Source organism: Orcinus orca, chromosome 6, assembly GCF_937001465.1.
Source record: "Orcinus orca chromosome 6, mOrcOrc1.1, whole genome shotgun sequence".
Taxonomy (NCBI): Eukaryota; Metazoa; Chordata; class Mammalia; order Artiodactyla; family Delphinidae; genus Orcinus; species Orcinus orca.
This window is the reverse complement of record NC_064564.1, coordinates 27,297,053-27,318,536: the sequence shown is the minus strand read 5'-3', so window position 1 is coordinate 27,318,536 and position 21,484 is coordinate 27,297,053. Positions and strand designations below refer to the sequence as shown.

Here is a 21,484-nt window from a genome sequence, read left to right as displayed (position 1 = left end):
TTGTTTAGTGATTATGTCATATTATATTTTAAATTTCAGTTTCCTTATGTTTATTGCTAGTATATAAAAATACAGTTCAGTTTTGTACATGGATCTTGTATCCTGCAAACTTGTTTATTAGTTCTTGGAGTTTTTATGTTTGTTTTTGTTTGTTTGTCTTTTATAGATTCTTTAGGATTTTTATGAAGTCTATCATGCCATCTACAAATTGGGGCAGTTTTATTTCTTCCTTTATGACCTATATATTTTTATTCCTTTCTTTTCCTTATTTTGCTGTCTAGGACTTAACAGTACCATGTTGAATAGAAGTGGTGTCAGTGAGCATCCTTGTCCTGTGCCTGATCTTAGGGAAAAGCATTCAGTCTTTCATCATCAGGTATAATGTTAGCAGTAGGGTTTTTGCAGATGCTCTTTATCAAGTTGAGGAAGGTTCACTATATTCCTAGTTATCTGAGAGTTTTATCATAAATGAGTGTTGAATTTTGTCAAATGCTTTTTCTGCATCAATTGATAGATCACATGGTTTTTCTTCTTTAGCCTATAAGTATTATGGATTATGTTTCTTGATTTGTGAATATTAAACCAGCATTTCATCCTTAAAATAAGTTCATTTTGCTCATGGTAATAATTATTTTATGTACTGCTGAATTCTATTTGCTAATATTTTCTTAAGAACGCATGTGTCTATATTTATGAGGAATAGTGTTCTGTAGTCTTTTTTTGTAATTTCTTTGTCTGGTTTTGGTATCAAGATAATACTTGCTTTATAAAATGAGTTGAGAATTGTTCTCACCTCTTCTATTTTCTGAAAGAATTGTTCAGAATTGGCATCGATTGTTCTTTGTACACTTTGGTAGAATTTTCAGTAAAACCATCTGGGCCTGAAGATTTCTTTTTTGAGAATTTAAAAATTATGAATTCCTTTTCTTTAATAGTTATAGGGCTATTCAAATGGTTTATTTCACATTGAGAGAATGGCGGTAGATTGCACTTTTCAAGGAATTGGTTCATTATATCTAAGTTGTTGAATATTATATGTGTGGAGTTGTTCCTAGTTTTCCCTTATTATCTTTCTGATATCTACAGGGAATGTAGTGATCACCTGTTTCATTCCTGATACTGCTAATTTCTGTCTTCCCCCATTTTTCCCTTGTCAATCCTGCTAGAGACTTGGCGATTTATTGATCTTTGAAAGAACCACTCTTCATTTCATTGATTATTTTTCTGCTTTCATTTAATGAATGTCTGCTCTTATCTTTCTTGCTTCCTTCTTTCTGCTTGCTTTGGGTTTGTTTTGCCTTCTTTTTCTTGTTTCCTGAGGTGAGAGCTTAGATTATTGATTTGACACTTTTTTCTTTTCTAATCTCAGCTTTTTAAAACATGTTTTAATCAAGAAGAGTCTGTGCACTGTTTCAATTCAATGAATATGGAAGGAAAACCTTTTCTTTTTTGTGAAAAACTGTAGAATTTCTATGATCCATTTAAATGCCCAGATAGTTAGTTAGTTTAATTCTACCCATTAAATGCAGTACAATGTACCACTTTCCAGATGTGAACCCTGATACTCAGAAGTTTAACAGTTTCTTTTATTAATTAAGAATGATGGTGGAAGCAAGATTCCCCACCCTTCTCCCCACTATAGCATTCCAGCCTGTGCTAGCCATCCTCACCAGCTGGGGCAGAGGCTGTCCATAAGGGACTTAGGGAGGTTTCATTCAGTCTCCTCCAAACCAGTCATGCACAGTCCACAACCCAGAGTACATATGCGGACTGGTAAGCGAGAGGGTCAGTGGGTGGCATCTACCGTCCTCTTCCTGCCCTCAGGCTCCAGTCAAGCCAGATCAAGGGAGCCAGGGACCCAGATATTGGGCATCCATGCATAAAGCCCAGCCTATGTTTTTCAGGAGGGTTGCAACCTCCAAAGTGCTAAAATAAATCAACAAACTCCAAACAGACAGGGCATTCCAACTCTGCTACTTACCAGCTATGCGACTTTGGGCAAATGTATGATTATCTCTGTGTCTCAATTTCCTCATCTGAAAAATGGGATGATATTGGTTTTCATCTCCTAGAGTTGTTCTGAGGGTTAAGGAGTTACTCTGTGTGAAGCTCTTTGAACAGTGCCTAGCAGGAGTAAGCGCCAAGTCAAAGCTGGTATTTGTTCTTACTGCTGCCAACCAAACTTCTTCAGCCCTTTCTGCTTAAGGTCCATAGTGTCTGATGGTGGAAGAGGGAGGAAATTGGCAACTACTGTTGCAGTTCATCTCACCACCCTCTCTCTCCATTCCATCACCAACCAACCCTTCAGCAGCCAAGAAAAAGCCAAGTTATTCAACAATGTTGCAGACACTTGTTCAAAAAGCCAGGGGCACGGGAGGAATACACAGAACTGGTCCAAGCAGAGGGTGGACAGGTGTACACAAAACAACCCCATCCACTGTGTGCTATCTGAATGACTGGATAAACACAACTGGGGCATTTTTGTTGAATTACACCCCCAGACTGTATATATCAACAGTCCTCCATAAACGCAAAGTGCTTCTCCAGCAAGCCAGCCCTCACCACGTTTTCTCAGGCGCAGCATCCAACAAGAAGGGCACGTTTTTGGACTACTTTGACTCAAAGCATCAGGCTGCCGAAGACTGGGCTACCCGCTTTGTGGGATTCAGTACCGGCATCGCCGCGAGCCCTCAGACAGCTCTCCTCATCAAAACAATGGAGAGAATCAAGGGTACCTCCACCCAGTGGGATGCCTTCCAGACCACCCTTTCTCCTCTTGCTTTCAGAGCGCACGGGCCTCGGCTGAAAACACACCACGTGGGCATACACACAAACGCGCTAAACCCTCACCATCCCCCCAGGCTGAGTTCACATTTCCCTGTCTATCTGCTCCCACTGAACATTCTGCCCAGCTGACTACAAATTTGGAGGTTCCACACCTTCCTCAAGTTTGGTCATTTGCCAGAACAATTCACAGAACTCAAGGAAACACTTTACTTATCTCAACTGGTTTATTATAAAGGATACAGCTCAGGAAAGGCCAAATGGAAGAGATACATAGAGCAAGGTATGGAGAAAGGGCTTGGAGCTTCCATGCCCTCTCTGGGTGTATCATCCTCCTAGCACAGAGCTGTGTTCACCAGCCCAGAATCCCCCAAACTCAGTTGTTTAGGGGCTTTTATGGAGGATTCATTATTTAGGCTTCATTGATAAAATCATTGGCCTTTAGTGATTAACTCCAGCTCCAGCCCCTCTCCTCTCCCCAGAATGGGGCTGAAAGTTCCAACCCTGTAATCACATGGTTGGTTCTTTTGCTAACCAGCCGCCATCCTGAACCTATCTAGGGCCCGGCCACCAGCCATCTCATTAGCATGTAAAAGACAGTAAATTCAGGGATTTTAGGAGCTCTGTGCCAAGAACCAGGAGCAAAGACCGAATATTTATTTTCTATTATACTACAAGGTCCATCGGCTTATCTTCCAGGGATGGTCAGACACATTACCTCCCTCACCAGGAGTACAGTCCTTCTGCAGCACACACACAAACACACATGTGCAAACACATGCACACACACATACATGCACAAATACATGCACACATACATGCACACACACACATACACCCCTATACACATTCATACACCCATACACACGCAAACACATACACACAGTTACACACTTATATGAACACACATGCACACACTAGTCAGGTGTCTGAATATTAGAGACATCTTTATAAAATATGAAATGTGAAAAGAACAATTCTTGGAATCTCTGTTGTCCTTGACTGACAGTGTGAGTGGAGAAAGGGGATGCATGAGGCATAAAGATGGGGACAGACGATGTACTGTACTGTGAAGTCACAAAGTCGTGAGGTCCAGGTGTAATTGTCTCTGTCAACGAATGAATACTTATTGGGAAAGAGTTCGGACAGCTAGTCAGAGGCTTCACTTGGCCCCAGCCAGGGTTGTAAGGTACAAAAGTTCAAGTTTCATTTTTGCAAATCCAATCCAGATGTTTCAGAGTTATTTCTCTCCAGCACTATGTAAATGATTTCCATCGTGGTGATCTGTTGGAGAACCACAAGACCTCAGTCCCCAACACTGCCCAGGGCTCCCCAAGGATTCTTTTCTACCAGGTTCCCTTCCCTGTGGCCCATCCAGCCTACCCTACGCCCTGCCCAGGGCTCCTGCCACAGCCTTGTCCACATGTGTGAACTCACACCACATTGTCCTGACTGTATGCTTGAGGATCGGCCTCTGAAACCCATAAAAAGTGGCAGGCACAATTACTCAAGATAAAAGCAAGACAGAGATCCAAGAGGCAGATGCTGGGAGGGAGGAAAAAAGGGAGAAAGAAGGTGCATTTATAGGCACAATCGTCTGGCCTTCCCAGCTTCTCCGTTCCTGCAGTCGGCTCCTGCCATGTCTCAGCTCTGCTGGGGAAGGCTTCCCTGTGAGTTAGATTCTTAAAACTGGATGTCTTTTAACCAAGTGGTACCTGCATGCCAGGCTGCAGGCACTAATGTGTTGGGAAAATAAAAGGTATTTCCTTTATAAAAATTACAAACTAGTGTATAATATTATATTACATATATCAATATATCATAATATGTATTTGCTCAAATGATGTTCAAGTTTGGGGCCACGTGGTTTTCAAAAGTATACTGATATAAATCATCCTATCTTTTAATTTTATTCCCATAAGCCTAGATTTGGTTTGATAGTTTGAGACAGAGATGGACAAATTTTTTAAATTATTTATTACCTGACATTTTATTTTTCGCCAACTTTTTACTATGGGAAAATTTCAAGCACATAGAGAAGGCGAGCCCATTGTACAACTCCCCCCATCCACCCCTGAAATCCCATAACCGCTAACATTTTGTCATATCAGCTTTATGTGTACATACTGTTTTTGCTGAATTATTTAAAAACAAGTTTAAGGTATCAAGACATTCCACTCTTCAATAGTTCAGCAGGCATCTCCTAAAAATAAGGTCATTCTAGACAAGTAGTGTGCTATTATCACACCTAATAACACGAACAATAATTCTACAATATCATTCAATACACCATCATGTTGAAACGTCCTCCAAATTCTTTAATGCTGGTTAGTTGACCCAGGAGTTGATCAGGGTCCATGTTTGTTATGAATGTCACTTCTTTTTAGCTGTTTTTGTACTACAACCATTCCCATTCTTTCTCCGACACTGACTTTTTTGAGGAGACCACGCCAACTGATACAGAACGCCCTGCTCTCTGGACGTGTCTGATCGTTTCTCCCTGGCGTCATTTACTCTGCTATTTAAGCCCTTCTTTCCCGTAAACTGGAAGTGAAGGTCACAGGCTTGACCTCTGACTGAATTTTAGCATTTTTAGCAAAAGCACAGCATTGGTGATGTGTGCTGGATTCTGGATCCCATAATATCAGGTTGATCCAGTATGAGAGATGCTAAGTTTGATCCCTCCTTGAGCCCCTGACAGCCAGATGTCTCCATTAAAACAGAGAACGTTCTTCCTTTTCCAGTTAGCATTGTGTGCTTCACCAATTCTCCACACTTTCACCGTGCTGTGCATGAATTCACCTGGTTCAACTCAATTATTTCAGCGGGAGGTGAAAAATGGGAACTTCCTAATTCTCCCATTCCTTCTACATTTATGAGCCACCATTCCTCTGTAAAGAGCTGTCGCTGCAGAGGGGGAGATTTTTATTCAACAGACTCAGGGAGAGCTGGTTCTCTCCAGAGGAGTTATGAGAGAATATGATTTCTAGAGGTTGTGTGAGGGCACAGAGGACACTCCAGTCAGGGCCCAGTGACTGAGCTCTAAGGCCCATGGAGTGGGGAGCAAGCAGGGGTACACAGTGGGCCAGCCAGAGGACTGTGCTTGGAGAGAGCTGCTCAGGGTGGGGAATCTTTGGGGAAAAGGAGTCTTTACCAAAAGAGGAGTTTCAGGAATCCTCTGATCTCCCTTGGGACATTTACAGTAAAGAGTCCCACTGTTTTTCAGCCTTCTGGAGTCCAGGTCCTGAGGCTGCTTTTGGAGCCATCACTAGACCTCAAGGTTGCCCTAGTAATGTCTGGATTTCAGACTTTGTCCAGTGAATGAAGACATGGGCACCAGTCAAAACAAACTTCAGCCAGTAACCTAGTAGTGCATTTTTCGTAGTGTGACGCAACTAAATGAACAGATTTGTTGATGACCTAACTGACTGTTTTGGTCAGGTGTAAGCACAGTGGCCAGTACGCTGTCTGGTTACCCTCGCCACGGTGAGTGGCTGAAGATGCAGTCTCTCTTCTCCTTTTCCTGACTTGGTGCTGTAGGAGTGGAAAGATTAAGGAACCTTAATTATAAGGGTCCCCTTATAATTTGGGGCAGAGATGGCTTCTCAGAGCTTGCACAAGACACCCTGAGCCAGTTTGGAGGCTACCATACTGGAGAGGTCTCACAGCAGTGCAGGCAGAGTACAGTAGATTAAGTGGAAACAAGAACAGGGCAGCACCAGCCCTCCACTGAGCCCCAGAGGTCAGCCAGAGCTCTGCAGTACCGCCCAGCCCCCCACCCCGCTTTTTCTCCAGGGCTGGGGTTTCTCAGCAGGGAACAACTGAGAAGGCCAGCAAAAGCACTGGCAACTTGCACTCTGTTGTCTATGCCTCCTCTCAGGGCTCAATCCCACCCCTAATAAGCATTTGCTCCCAGCTCTAGGGGAAGGATGCTTGGGGCTCTTCCTCTGGAGGCAAGAGGGCAAATCACAAGACAGGTAACTGAGGGAGACTTTCCCCAAGATTCCCCAACTTGCTTCAGGGACCCCTGCAGTGCCTGTCTGGTCTGCCCAGGAATGCACAGCCTTGCTTGGGATAGCAGGCCTTCTGGTTCCTTTTTCTTGCCTCTCTCCATTTCCTCCTCCCCCGTTCTCTTTCTTTCTCCCTCGCTAGAAGCTTCCACGGTCGGTTGCTGTGTTCACTTACTCAGGACCTTCACTTTCCGTGTCCAATAGATTTGGTAGTCCCCTCCCTCGGAATTCTTCTTTCGGAAGCTCTTCGCATAGATTATCTCATTTATCCACACAAAAGGAGTGAATCCCTGAGGTGTGCCACGGAAAATCCACGAGCTCTTGTGCCCAGGGCGGGTCCGGGGATACGGAGCGTGTGTGCCCCCGGGGAACAGCCTCTGCGCTGGAGGCCCAGAGCACGAGGGAGGTGGAAGGCACAGGTCCAAACCAAAATGTTGCCAGATGTTACCCCTCAAGTTGGGGGTCAGTCAGTTCCAACCCAAAATGATCATGATCGCGACAATTATGCTAATGATGATGATGATAACAGTAATCTGCCAAACCCTCGCCCTCAGTGCGCCCTGCCCAAGTCCAACCCCGGACCCGGTTTGGACCTGCCGGCTGGGTCCTGAGCCCCTGGGTCGGCAGCCGGGAGCTCAGGAGGAGCGCAGGATCTGAAGGCCGTTCTGGGGCAGAGGCGGAGGGGCAAGCCAAGCCCAGGGGGACTGCGAAGGGAGGCGGGAGGCCATGGGAGAATGTCTAGGACCCACCAGAGAGGGCCTCGACTGTGGGGGCAGGCAAGGGAGGCAGGAAGACCGGAGCAGGAGTTCGGGGGCGGGAGTCCGGGAGCAGGACACAGGGGTTTGGGGGCAAGTGCGGGCGCGGAGTGTGGGGGATGCTGAGGCGGGGGGCGGGGAAGGAGGGACGCGGAGATAGGAGCGCGGCGCTGAGGGAAGGGGTATGAAGGTGGTGGGGGACAAAGAAGTGACGGCAGAGGGCTGGGAGATGGGGGAGGGGGCAAAGGGTAGATGGGTGGGCGGGGAGATGCCGGGAGGCCGGGGGATGGAGCAGGGTGCGGGGAGGTGGGGTATGAGGTCAGGGGAGGAGGGGGCGTGGGGGGCGTGAGTAGGGGGCTGGGGCTCGGGGAGGTGGAGGTGGGGCCCGGGATGTGGGCGTGGGGCGGCAGGGTGGGGAGGCGGAGCTTGGGCCCCGCCCCAGCGGGCCGCTGGAAAAGTTTGCGCCCGGCTGGCGGGGACAGAGGCTGAAGAATCTGGTCTGGGAGACACGCGACAGGAACCCGGCGCCAAGCGCGGTGGCAGGACGAACCCGAGCGAGACTCTCCGGCCCGGGAACGTGCCCCCACTCCCGAGCCCCAGGACTATCCCGGCGTCCCAGCCCAGCTCGCATCTGAGCGGAGGAAGGGGTGTCAGGATGCCGGTGGCCCAAGTGCCCTTCCCAGAAGGAGGTGAGACGGCACGGCCGAAGGCCCGGGGCACCGGGGTGGGTGGGGGCAGCCGGGTCCACTTTTCTCACAAATTTCCAGCCAGTCCTCGGCGCGACGGTGACCTGGGTGGGCGAGCACATTACATCAGCATCACCCCCTCCACACAGGTCAGCCATTCTGGTGACTGAAGCCGAGGCGGGGTGGGGGAGGGGATGGTCCCTTTTTAAGTACAATTGGAGCATTTAAATGCCAAGGAAAGAGTAGTGACTCTTCACAGAGACGTTCCGTCAGTCACTTTCCTGGAACAATTAAAAAGTTGGGCTCCCGCCCAGGATGAGGACCTGGGACTCTGGAAGCGTGTGTACATGTGATTGTTCTCTTGGGGAAATTATTCTATTTAATTTTATTCGCCACGAAATTCCAGTTTTCCTTCTATGTCTCAAACAAGGCAGTCAGGGCTGTCAGAATCAGGGGGCTGGAAGAAAAAGTTCCTATCGTGCAATAATGAGGTTCCCAGGGAAGATCAGTATGTTACATTCCTAACAGATAAAGCTGGGGAAGGTCCTTCTTTGACCTGGTGCAGGAAAGTGCTAACTTTGCCACTTTTAACCCTCCAGTCTCCAAATGGTTCTCTCTCCCTCTCTCTTGATCCCTCTCCTTCTTACGTTCTCTCTCTTCCTGACATTAGACACTCCCAAGGACATATTACTTTGTGGTGTTTTTGTATTTAGAGGTAAGAGAGGGACTTCTTGTTGGATTTTTAAAGTGAACATGCTTTACTTTGAAAATGAAGAAAGGTAGCAGCATGAACTGAGTCTGGCTCTTCTGGAGCTCTGGGTACTTCCACAATTAGGCATCTTTTTCAAGTCTGGAGTTAGAAGTTGCAGACCTTGTATATAATCACATGTTCCTAATATATCTTTTCAACATTTATTTCTTCATTGATGAAAATCTTGCTGGCATGGTTAACAAAAACGTAATTCCTAGGAAGTACGAGGGCAGGATTATGGTCTGTGGGTATATGAGTAACAAGGGATGGCCAAGCCTGTTGCTGGTGTACGTGGTGGTTCTGGTGTGTATATGTGTGTGGAGTGTGGTATGGTGTGGTGTGTGTGTGTGTAGTACTTAAGGAGTTGTGGAATTATCCACATCTGTACAAGTTCTCAATTGATGCAGAGCTCAGTGCCAGTATGAATAATTTTGTTGCGGGAGGAGAACCATACACTGGATGTTCTCAGTCAGCAAACATTCACTTAGGGCCTGCTAGTCCAGGCGCTCTTGTTGCCTGACACCAGAGATCTGAAACACAAAGTCAGCCCTTAAGATATAGACAAAATGCTTCCTCGACCAGTTTTCATCTCTGAAAATGCTGCTTTCCTCTTTACATTTGTGCATTTCATTAAAGGCATGAGTCTTCTAATTTTCTACCATATGTGGATACTGAAACTCCCATTTCCTGTACAAGGAGCCTTACCTATTGGCCTAATGAATTTATTTCTCAAAATTTACTAACTGATTTTTCTTTGTTTGGAAATAATGACACTAATTTGATTCCACGGTATCTCTTCCACCTCCTAAAAATGTTTCAGGACCTACAGTGTATACATATATTTTTGTTGCAAAGACATGGGGATTTGAGCATACCATAATCTTGAAACATTTGGGGTTGCCCAATTGGAGAAACCCTTTTTTTCTGCCAGGACTTGGGACTATGACTCTGGTGCTGCCACAGCTGGCAAGGCAGCCTCAGGCAATCTGTTACGTTGGCCAGTTAGCCAGGACTGCTGTGCCGTGGGCTACACGAGCCTTTCTATTTCCTCGCATTTGGCTTCGTGATTCCTTTCTTAGCAGTTTCGGAGCCATTTCATATTATTCCTTTGCCGTACATTTTCTGTAAAATTAATTACTTGCCTTAAGAGATATTCCATGAACTTTTGGAGATAATATGATATACTGAGTGGAATCCTGTCTAGTTTTAGTTAATAATACTTTTAAGTGTTGTTACAGTTACTAAGCATAAAGTTGCCTTTTCTTCTCTTTTGTTTTCATTCAATTTTTGAGGAATTACAGCTGCATCTATAAGAGGCCAGGCAATAGGCCAGTCAGGTAAATCAGTGACAAGGTTGTTCCAAGGAGAGTGTGGTACGGATTGGGTGGCTCTAACGTCCCATCAGCACCGTGAGCTGGAGTGAGAGACCTGAGTCAGTTGACTAGGCTCTTTGGCCTTGAAGATGCCGCTCCATTTCCTCGGGGTCAGAGTTTTCCATATATTTCAGTCAAGCCCTCACATTAGCATTCCAGCATTTTGCTATCAGTTCCAAGCATGGTGGTGACACTCTTGTCACTATCTAGGTGAGGAACACATGGAAAGGTGACAGCCTCCGGAAGAGCTTATCCCTAACGTGGTGCGCTGGAATCCAATGACACAGGCATCCGGCCCAGCGCAGCCTCTTCCAAGCTGTGCTACAAAGGACACTGAGCCCGCACACCCAACCCTCCGGACTCAGTTTCCTCCTATGTACATTTGGAAGGCAGATGCTGTAGTGGGGATCAGACATGGTACCTGCAATGTGCAACATGGGGTACATGTGCAGTATCACCGAGTAAGAGCACTACTGTGGGAAAGGATGACAGGGACCCCCCAGTTAGGACTTCCTGGGCAGAACACCTCTTATTTGCATATGCCTGGAGGAGCTCATTTCCACACACTTTCATTCGTCCTGTGGCAGTCTTGGTAGGAATTCAGTCCCGTGCCCTTCCTTAGAACAAGCACAGAAGAGAAAGTTTGACAAGGCTGGTTGAAAACCAATGAAGGTAAAGACCTTTTGCATCTAAAGCAGTTGCCCTCCGATCGACGAGCCAGGATGCCCAGGAGTGTGTGCACGGAGGCAGATGCTCGGGCTGCACCAGGTCCTGGGTACAACCTGCATTCCTGGGGCTCCCTGGACTGCCCCCAGATCTGTGTTATCATCCAAGCTTTGTTTACCGGGAGAAAGAGCTGTGGAGAAGCCACTGAAAAGCAGGAATCCTGATCAGGGACCAACTCACTTCCACACTCCAGAGAAGAAAGGGGAAGGTGTGGAATCCTGACGTGGTTCATCTGTAACAGCCGTTTTCTCACTGGGAGCTCCACTACTGGTCACAGAGCAACTCGCAGGCGTGCAAGACTGAGTGTGTGAAGCCTCTTGCTATGAACTATCTCTGAAAGCAGAGTGAGGTCACCTAAGAAGCTCGGAGTGAGGGGAAATACTCATTAGCAAAGGAATTTTTCTGGGGCCATGAAATGGCCAACTCATTATTTCCTTCCTAAATTCTTCTAAACAAAAAAAAAACAAAAAAAACCCCTTGCTTTCCAAGAAATTTGGCTTGTTGGCAAATGCTTCATGTTTTAATTCAGTTTGGGGGATGAACTGGGAGAACGTGCCTTTAAAAATACAGTGCCCTGCATCCGACCAGGAGAAATAAATTTCTCACTATCTTATTGTGTGTGTGCGTGCGCTTTTTTGTTTGTTCGTTTGGGGGTTTTTTTGGCCATTACAGAGAGAAAGAGACAGACCCCAGATTGTGGAAATATTTCCCTTTGTTTTTTTCCTTTTCCTTCTTTTTACAGTTTGTTTATTTTTCAAATTGACATGTGTAGAGAAAGTGAATCACTAGCACAGAAAGCACATCTGGAATCCATCGGCCCCTGCCGGGCTCACTCCTCCCCGCAGATGCTCCAACTTGGAATGGAGGGAAGAGGTGTGGGGTGACACACCTCTGAACCACCTTACAGAAAGTGTCGTATTCCTTCTCTGCAAAAAGAAAAAGGCTTGGTGTTGAAATGCCTTGAGGTAGACTTGAAAACCCCAACTGAATGAGGTTGAAGTGAAAACTCTTAGGTGTAACAGGTCTCTGTTGAGTAGATGTAAGGGAAGCTCAGGTGTGGGCAGTGTACTTCAGGGGACGGGTCTGTGGGGGTCTGGGCCACATGAGCACAGTTTGAGAGTGAGAACTCTGCCTGTGGACATAAGCAAGGCACAGCTGTGTCGGAATCTGGGTTTGTTGGAAGACCACTGTCCATAAGCAGGAGCATCTCTGTCCTGAGTATCTTCTATAACATGCCTGGCTTTCGGAATGTGTACACGACTAGCCAGCACCCAGCCACACTTCTCAGCATCAGGCTGTATTTTTAAGTATTCTGGTGGAAATTAAGCAGTGATCAACCTTTTACAATGGAAAGGCAGATGCTGGTCACTAACAGCCCCAGACACCTATCTTTTAAAATAAAACAAAACGTGAGCATTTGTAGTGTGTAACGCTCACCCTCTATGTGGACTTCTCCAGCTCCCCACAAATACCACTTGCAGGACCAGGGGCTAAGACCCATAAGCCTCTGCAGGGACCCTCCCATCAAAGCCCAACCTACACATCAATGCTAGGAAATCCACGGTACTCCTTGGAAACACAGGCACGTGCTCGCCACAACGACATCCTCAACCCATCCTAGCACCACTGCTAAGGACAACAACACTTGGAAACCACTCCATGTCCACAACCAGGAATGAATGGAGGCTGTTGCATCCATCCACATGGTGGAAGCAATGGGAAGGAATTACCGGCATCTCCACGCATGGCTCACAGGAGCATCACATTGAGAGGACGATGCCAGGCACACTGTATATCATATGGCTCCATTTATATGAAGGTCAGACACAGGCTAAATTACCCTAGGGGACGAGACGTCCAGAGAATGTTACTATCTGGGAGTGGTCAGTGACTAGAAGAGGCCATGAGGGATAGGATAGGTTGGTCTCCCAGGAGCCCTGGTGCCCGCAGTGCCCAGCACCCCTGCAGTGACCAGCAGCAGCAGGATGGATGAGCCAGGGAGGGCCGATGCCCCACCTCGCCATGAGCAGGACCTGGGAGGGGCAGAGCGTTCTTCCGGCAAACTCGGAGTCTGTGCTGCGCCCCTCGGGATGGAGGCCCGAACTCGTCCGTGAGATGGTCGGACTATGCACAGTGGTGTTCAGATGCATCCAAAATCAATCTGATCTTTCGCCCAGCACTTAACTCTCAGATGGGGTCTACTTTCTAATGTTGATAATCCAAAGAAAATAAGCTTTTAGATTCCAAAGAGAGATGGATATCTTCCAGTTACGCAAAATGCGGAGATTCACATTTAACAAAAGACGTTCTGAAAAAATGTGCTCCTTGAGCGATAAATATTTAATTAAGGGAAACTATAAATCAAGAATTAATGGGAAAATATGTTCACCTTCAAGATTCATGGTTTGGATGGGTTTCTGGCACATCTTAGACAATTTTTGTTTTGGTTATTTTCTTTCTGGTTATCAGTTTTTATTGTTCCCTTCTGTTTCCTCTACTCAATTTTATCAAAACTCTACATATTCAGGGGATAAAAAAGCTGATGTGAGTCTGCAAAGCCTGTGGTGTATTTCCTCTGCCCTTTATTTCCAAGAGAAGTCCAGATCCATCAGTTTTAAAGGGACTCACTTCCCTGCTATCCATACTATATAACCTAGTCGGAGGGGTGGAGACTGTCCAAGAGGTATTCAAATGCCGTGGAGTAATGGGGGAAACTAAGGCACAGGAGACAAACTTTGGACACACCCTGGTTTCAAAAGCCTTTCAGTTGCAGATGCCTAGAGCCCTTTCACCCCAGTGTGAGTGGGAATTCCTGTACAATTCATGTTCCTGTCCTTTTAGTCCTGTTAGTATGTTTTTTATCATTCAGACTGCTCTGGTGCTGAGTCAGTTACCATTATAAATCCCCTTGTTATGCTTGCCAATATCAGGTCCTGGGAGAGAAACCCCTGATGGGAAAGCAGATGTCTCAGAGGCATCTGAGGCAAACCCGACATGATGGTGTCATGGACAGAGGGGCGGCCACTTGGATGTGGCAGCAGGGTTCTGGCATGGGGGATGTTGCGTATGTAGGGCCCTCGGGCCAGCCATGTGACCCCATTGCCGTCGGGGAAATAGCCGCTCTCAGGATGCTGCTGCTTTGTGGCTCTTGGTGGAGCGGCACATGTGTTCCTCTTCCCTACCTTTGTGCCACGCCTTTTCCATGAATGAGGTAACACGTGGTGCAGTGGCAGTGCATCTGTGTGGGGATGAGGAATACTCTCTCCGGGGTTGTGCTCTGGGGTGGCAAGTGGTGGGAAGATAACCAGGCGACTAAGTTCTCCTGTGCCTGGTTTCCTACGACAGATCTTCACGGTGTCAGCATGGGGATTAAATAAGGGGCTCCAGGGAAAGTGCTCTGAGAGTGTCAGCTGCTGCGCCTACTTCTACTCTTAAAAAGACAGCTTGCAATTTGTTTTAAAAAGTGGTGTGCGGGCTTCCCTGGTGGCGCAGTGGTTGAGAATCTGCCTGCCGATGCAGGGGATACAGGTTCGTGCCCCAGTCCGGGAGGATCCCACGTGCCGCGGAGCGGCTGGGCCTGTGAGCCATGGCCAATAAGCCTGCGTGTCCGGAGCCTGTGCTCCACAACGGGAGAGGCCACAACAGTGAGAGGCCCGCGTACCACAAAAAGAAAAAAAAAAGGTAAAGAAAAATCTTCACACAGTCGGTTGTTGTAAATTAACCTCGTTTGATCTTAATTATATATTTAAATACTCAAATAATTTTAATTTAGAATAAGTGAGCTTAGTGAAATCCATTTCTGCTTTGGTAGCTGGGTCTGCTTCACTGAGGACATCACAGGAGGCTGATGGATAAAGCCACAGGTGGGTTGGGGTACATCCAAAGTCCAGTGGGGAAGGACCATCGGAAGTCTGGCTCTTGGGTTTTCCGCCCCACCCTCTCACTAGTGCTCCCAGGTTGGTTTCTTTCAGTTCACACACACTGATTTAGTTTTGGCAGTTTAGACAGTTAGAGCTAAACTCTGAATTTTAAGCCAGACTCGAAAATCCAGTTAGTTGTCCTCTCTTTTCTTCCTTTAGTCTCAAAAGCTGTTGATTCCACTTTTACAGGTTTGTATTTCTTCCTCCCCTGGCTCCATGCTCAGCTGCTTGCTAGGGGGTGGCCATGTAGGCCGTGCGTGGCCTGTGCTCTTCTTCCTTTGGTGGCCAGGTGGTCGGTTTCCGAGCTCTCCGCTGGGCAGACCTGGGGGCCGTCTAGACTCAATTTCTGGCCCTGGCCCTGCTACCCGGGGATCCCATCCAGGAAGTGTGAGTACTTCCCACAATGTTGCGCCAAAACCCACCAAGGACGTTTCAGAAATCGGACGGGCATTATTCCAGATTCTATTCTATTTTTTGGACCTGGCATAATACTGTTTCTCTCTCAGTAACTGGGAATAAGGGTTTACCACCTCCTGTGCAGTAGATGAGTATGAACTGGTTAGCGTTCCTAAGTGCCTTGAGGCCCGTGCACCGCGATGAAGAGTGGCCGCCGCTTGCCACAACTAGAGAAAGCCCTCGCACAGAAACGAAGACCCAACATGGCAAAAATAAATTAATTAATTAATAAACTCCTACCCCCAACATCTTAAAAAAAAAAAAGAGAGATTTCCAGATGGAAGTATTACTTGGGTGTGTGTGTGATGGTGACGTGACTGAATGATGGCGGAGCTCATGCACTGAATTTCCCTCCTGAGCAACTGCAGACACAGAACTGCTCCCTCTGTCTCCATGGTCACTTAGGATCTTGACCTGTGTTAAAGGCCCCCTCTGGGCCCATGCAGATCAGCCGTCCAAATGCTTCAACATTTTTAGTGCCTTTACCCAACTTTATTGTTGCCGTTGATCTTAGGTGCTGTTACTTTATCACTGGGCGCCCCGTCCTTTTATCTTTTTTCAGGAGCCCATTCTCAACACCCTAGCCGGTGTCTGGCTTGGATCACTATTGCAGCCTGAGCCGCAGGCTTTCTTTGCCCGGGAAATGGACGTTCCCAGGGCGCCCTCTGGTGGATTCTGGAGCTAACCGATCGTGAGTTCCAAGTGATGGCGACAGTTCTCACGCTGCACCCCAGACCCTACACCTCCAACGAGACCCTGCACAAACATTACAGCTATGTAGGCAAGCTGAAGGACAGGCTGAAGGACGCCCCCGAGGGCAGCACGCTCACCACCATTGTTTTCTTGATCATCTGCAGCTTCATTGTCTTGGAGAACCTGATGGTTTTGATCGCCATCTGGAAAAACAATAAATTTCACAACCGCATGTACTTTTTCATTGGCAACCTGGCTCTCTGCGACCTGCTGGCCGGCATAGCCTACAAGGTCAACATTCTGATGTCAGGCAAGAGGACCCTGAGCCTGTCTCTGACGGTCTGGTTCCTACGGGAAGGCAGCATGTTCGTGGCCCTCGGGGCGTCCACCTGTAGCCTACTGGCCATTGCTATCGAGCGGCACTTGACCATGATCAAAATGAGACCTTACGATGCCAACAAGAAGCACCGCGTCTTTCTCCTGATCGGGATGTGCTGGCTGATCGCGTTCTCGCTGGGCGCCTTACCCATCCTGGGCTGGAACTGCCTGCACAACCTCCCTGACTGCTCCACCATCCTGCCCCTCTACTCCAAGAAGTACATCGCGTTCTGCGTCAGCATCTTCACGGCCATCCTGGTGACCATCGTGATCCTGTACACACGCATCTACTTCCTGGTGAAGTCCAGCAGCCGCAGGGTGGCCAGCCCTCACAACTCAGAGCGGTCCATGGCCCTGCTGCGGACCGTGGTGATCGTGGTGAGCGTCTTCATCGCCTGCTGGTCCCCACTCTTCATCCTCTTCCTCGTGGATGTGGCCTGCAAGGTGAAGGAGTGTGCCATCCTGTTCAAGGCCCAGTGGTTCATTGTGCTGGCCGTGCTCAACTCCGCCATGAACCCGGTCATCTACACGCTGGCCAGCAAGGAGATGCGGCGGGCCTTCTTCCGGCTGGTCTGCACCTGCCTGGTCAGGGGCCAGGGTGCCCTCTCCTCACCCATCCAGCCTGCTCTCGACCCAAGCAGAAGCAAATCCAGCGGCAGCAACAACAGCAGCCCCTCCCCAAAGAGCAAGGAAGACCTCCCCCAAACAGCTGCCTCGCCCTGCATAACAGACAGAAACAAAACCCTGCAGAATGGGATCCTCTGCAAGTGAGGACGCCGGGCTCCAGGAACGTGGGGTCCTTGCATCTCCATGGAACGAGCAGCAGCTAACCCTGCAGCCACATTCTTATTGATTGCACGCCTCACCCACGGCGGCTGTTCCAGAGCTAGGACTCAGGAAACCTATTCTGCCAACAGCCTGCCTGTTGTGGACGTCTCTTAAGGAGGGAACCCAAGGAATTGCCAACCCATTTCAGTGTAGACAGCATGCCTTTTCCGTTTAGGCTCCAGGCTCTTCCAAATGTACCAAGCTGCCGATGTCATCAGTGCCTTACCTTGAATCCCACCGACCACTGTCTGCTGTGCCTAGAGAGGGAAGGTCGTGGACCACAGTGTACAGTGTGTCTCCCAGAACATCAGGATGATGTTTGGTAACTTTACACTACACTCTGCACAGGATAGATGCTGTATATTCGTCATTTCTGTGTTACAGAGCACTTGCGTTTCATACGTCTGCCATTGGTACATGCATAAGTCGCAGTACGTGATACTGTTACGTAACAGGAAGTACAGATATGTTCTGACTGAAGCACCAGGTATGAGGATATGGCTGGGTACTAGGTGGACGCACTGGTCCCAGTCTCCTCAGACTGACATGAAGTCTCAAGTTAAGCAGGTTTTGAAAGCCCAAATCCCCCCAAAGGGCTTGTCCAAGGCTGGTCTCAGATGTGTGGCTCTGACTCCAAACTGTCCTGAGACATACACTTGACAGCGTCTGGAGTATCCTGGTGAGAATGAGCAAGTTCTGTGGGCGTACATCCCCCAAGGGGACCCCTGCTTCTCTTCTGTCATTTGTCCCTGCAGTCTTAAGCACATCTAAAAGCCAAGTTAGCCAAATTACGTGATTGTTTGGCATTTCTCCAAATCACAGAAAAGCCAGCCAACGTATTCCAGGAGCCTGTGCCCCAGACCAACCAAGAAAAGAACCCACGAGGGAGAAGCAGAGGACAGACCCCTGGCTCATTTCACCTTTCCAATGTAATGGGGAGTTTCTATTGAATTAGGAGAGGTTTGCAAGGCAGCACTGTGATCCTATGTTGAGTTTGAATCTGTATCAGAAAGCACCAAGTCAACAACTCCCTGCGATGTCACAGCTGAGCAGCTGGGGTCATCAGCAGCCTCATGGATTCCCGAAAGCTGACCCCGACCATGACTATTAGAGCAGTTTACTTGTGATCTGGCAGCTTGTGCTTTCTTCAAAGAAATATAGCCATACTGTACTCTTCCTTTTCAACACATGTTGACCCTGTATCACTGTTTACCTTAAGAAGCAATTACTTAGAAGGTATTTTTGTACACAGTCATCCCCAGTGATTCTTCATGCAGTACAAATGGGTGAAGAATACACAAATTTGTAGAGCTGTCATAAGCATATAGTTGATGTATTGAGTTCTTTGTTTAAAAAGAAAAAAAGCAACCTTTAAAAGGATTTTTTCTTGGGTAAGCCTTACATCAGAACCCCCTGAAGTTTTTAGGTTCAGTGGGAATTTTGCCTGGATAAAGACTAAAAGAGTAGTCTTAATACATGAATAACTTTTCAAAGAGAAAGGGACTCCTCTTTGTTATATGATGCCAGTTCCTCTTTATTAAGGAAGATTTCTGTGGGTCCTGGGTGATCATGTACCGACCAATGTCTTTCTTAATTTTTGTTACTGATGAGATAAATCCTATTTGTAAGGAGATGCTCATCGGTGGCTTTTTTTTTTTTTTTTTGCGGTATGCGGGCCTCTCACTGTTGTGGCCTCTCCCGTTGCTGAGCACAGGCTCCGGACGCGCAGGCTCAGCGGCCACGGCTCACGGGCCCAGCCGCTCTGCGGCATGTGGGATCTTCCCGGACCGGGGCACGAACCCGTGTCCCCTGCATCGGCAGGTGGACTCTCAACCACTGCGCCACCAGGGAAGCCCATAGGTGGCATTTTTGTTGTCCTCATTATGTCACTGAAAAGGAGCTGATTCTCTTGTCAATAGCATGAGAAAATCCAGGGCATTTCTGGAAAAGTTAAGCATTAAGATACTGGGATAAGAAAACAACAAAAACAAAATTGCCTCAGAGAGCCCAAATATTGAGTATTGCATTTTACCTTAGGTAGGGAAATGACTTAAGAAATTTATGTGTTAGTTCTGAGTTGCTTGGGGGCCCCAGATGTCTGGCACTAATATTAATAACACTATAACCTCAACTTTTTTTGAGGTAGTGCAAAACTTTCAATCAATCTGAATGAAAAATACTCCAAAAAAGTAATTGTGTTTATTTGATATATGCAAAAAGTAATCAAATTTAGTACCGATGTGTACATTCCTAACTAGCTAGCTGGAGATCATTTAGAAGTTGAATATGTCAAAGCCACAGAGAACCTGTGCATTAGATCTCGTTCAGTTAGTAACCTTTACTGTGTCCCATGTATGTTTGTTAAAAAAATAAATAAAACTGAAAGCCTTTGTATAAACTCATTCTTGGGAGTCCGTGTGAGGGGCTGTGTACACTGGGGCTGCCCCTGGTGATGTGCAAAGTGGCAGTATGACCTCTCACTTGGTGCCAGTGTTTCTGTAGGAGTTAAAACACTCTGAGAATTCCAATAACATTTCCCCTAGGCTTCCCACTAGCAGAGCTGGTGTTTTAGGAAACTTCAGTGTATTGGGTGCTTTTCCACCAATTTTGGTAGGTCAATAGGGAAGGTCAATGGACTACCCTTTTGATAGGGGGACAATTGTAAGGGTCATGGCAGCCAAAGTACAGCTGAAAGAGATGGGATGATGGGTTCTGTTCCATTTGGTGTAATTGAAGCAACAGGAGAGACTAGATCAGAACTAACCCTTTCTCTAGCTTTCTCCAGCACAAATGGTAAGTTTTCACTTCTCCACCCTACATTCTACATAGAAGGAGACCAGTGTTTGGCATCACTAGTTGGTAGTGACATTCTGCCACCTTTGCTAACTGCCCAAGGCCGAGTGGACAGAAGTTAACATAAATCTCAACAGGAATGCCTTTGCCAGGCCGCCATTTTCATCCCACACCTTTGGTGTTCCTGACGGGGTTCTGCTGTGATTGTGTTTTAAGAGGTCTCCTGGGGAATAATTGAGAATATCTGCTTTCTATGGAAAGGTTTCAAACTCAACTCCTCTCCTTCATGAGGCAATACAAGATCCACCAAACAAATGAGAGACTTTTCACGATATTCTTTATTGCCCGCAGACCCACATTGACAGTTAACATCAGACTATTTAGAGAACAGTTGTTTCCACCCTTGACCCATGTTGCTTCTGCACTGGTAAAGAGCCTTTCACAGAAATGTAACAAGGTGTACTTTATAGAAAACTTCTAGTTAAATTACCAAGTCCATGCTTTTAAATGTATCTACGAGTGCAAAACTTCCACACCCAAATGTTTTTAGTATCTAAGTCAAATATCAAAGGGTTTGCTACATAATCAGAAATGCACACACCACTATTCTGAAAATGAAGGCACATTTTCCAATAACCAGTGATAAGAAGTGCAGCATTGCCTAAGTGGGTGTGACAGCCTTTGCCCCTGGGCCACAGTGATGGCGTCCAGGGACAACATGTGGCATCTCCAGTTGGCTGCCCTAGAAGCTCAGGGATGTGCCCAGTGTGGCAGCAGGGCTCACAACTGGAAGCCACATCATTTACTGAAGGAGTGAAGTGGATTCACTGAATGTGAGGAGGGAAGGAACTTAAGCCAATTCTCTTTACCCGTTGTGTTAACAAATATCCCAAATGTTGGCCAAATAATTTAGGTTTTATTATTTTTCATAGAACAGAGGTTAGAAAACTTGAAATTGGTTTTGTATTTCCACTCCTCAGAGATGTCCAAATACCGATTCTGTTCCAATATCAACGTAGAAAGTGGTAAATTGGCAATAAACCATAGACCTTCACAGTAATTCCTTTTTGTTTCACAAAAGTTAACGGAAAACAAAACACAAAATTTTCAAATATTTATCAATATGTATAATTTGCCATCCAAATGCTTTTTAAAAATTAATAAATATCTCATTATTACACATTAGATGTACACGGAGTTCTCTCCTAATCCTTGGATTTAAACATCAAATTTTAATTCTTATTTAGTTCTGGATACAAAGAAACATTCATGTACTTAACTTTACAATATTTATTCTGGAACAAGTTATATTCAAAAGTCAAATGAACAGA

The 21,484-nt window shown here is 46.8% G+C and overlaps 1 protein-coding gene across 1 annotated transcript; it reads left to right on the top strand.

Annotated features, from left to right (window-relative positions):
* Positions 1-8,021: 8,021 nt before the first annotated feature.
* Positions 8,022-19,748, top strand: S1PR3 (sphingosine-1-phosphate receptor 3). Its single transcript, XM_004270599.3, has 2 exons — positions 8,022-8,238; positions 16,024-19,748. The coding sequence occupies exon 2, from the start codon at positions 16,167-16,169 to the stop codon at positions 17,301-17,303; it is 1,137 nt and encodes a 378-aa protein (XP_004270647.1). The 5' UTR covers positions 8,022-8,238; positions 16,024-16,166; the 3' UTR covers positions 17,304-19,748.
* Positions 19,749-21,484: the final 1,736 nt, after the last annotated feature.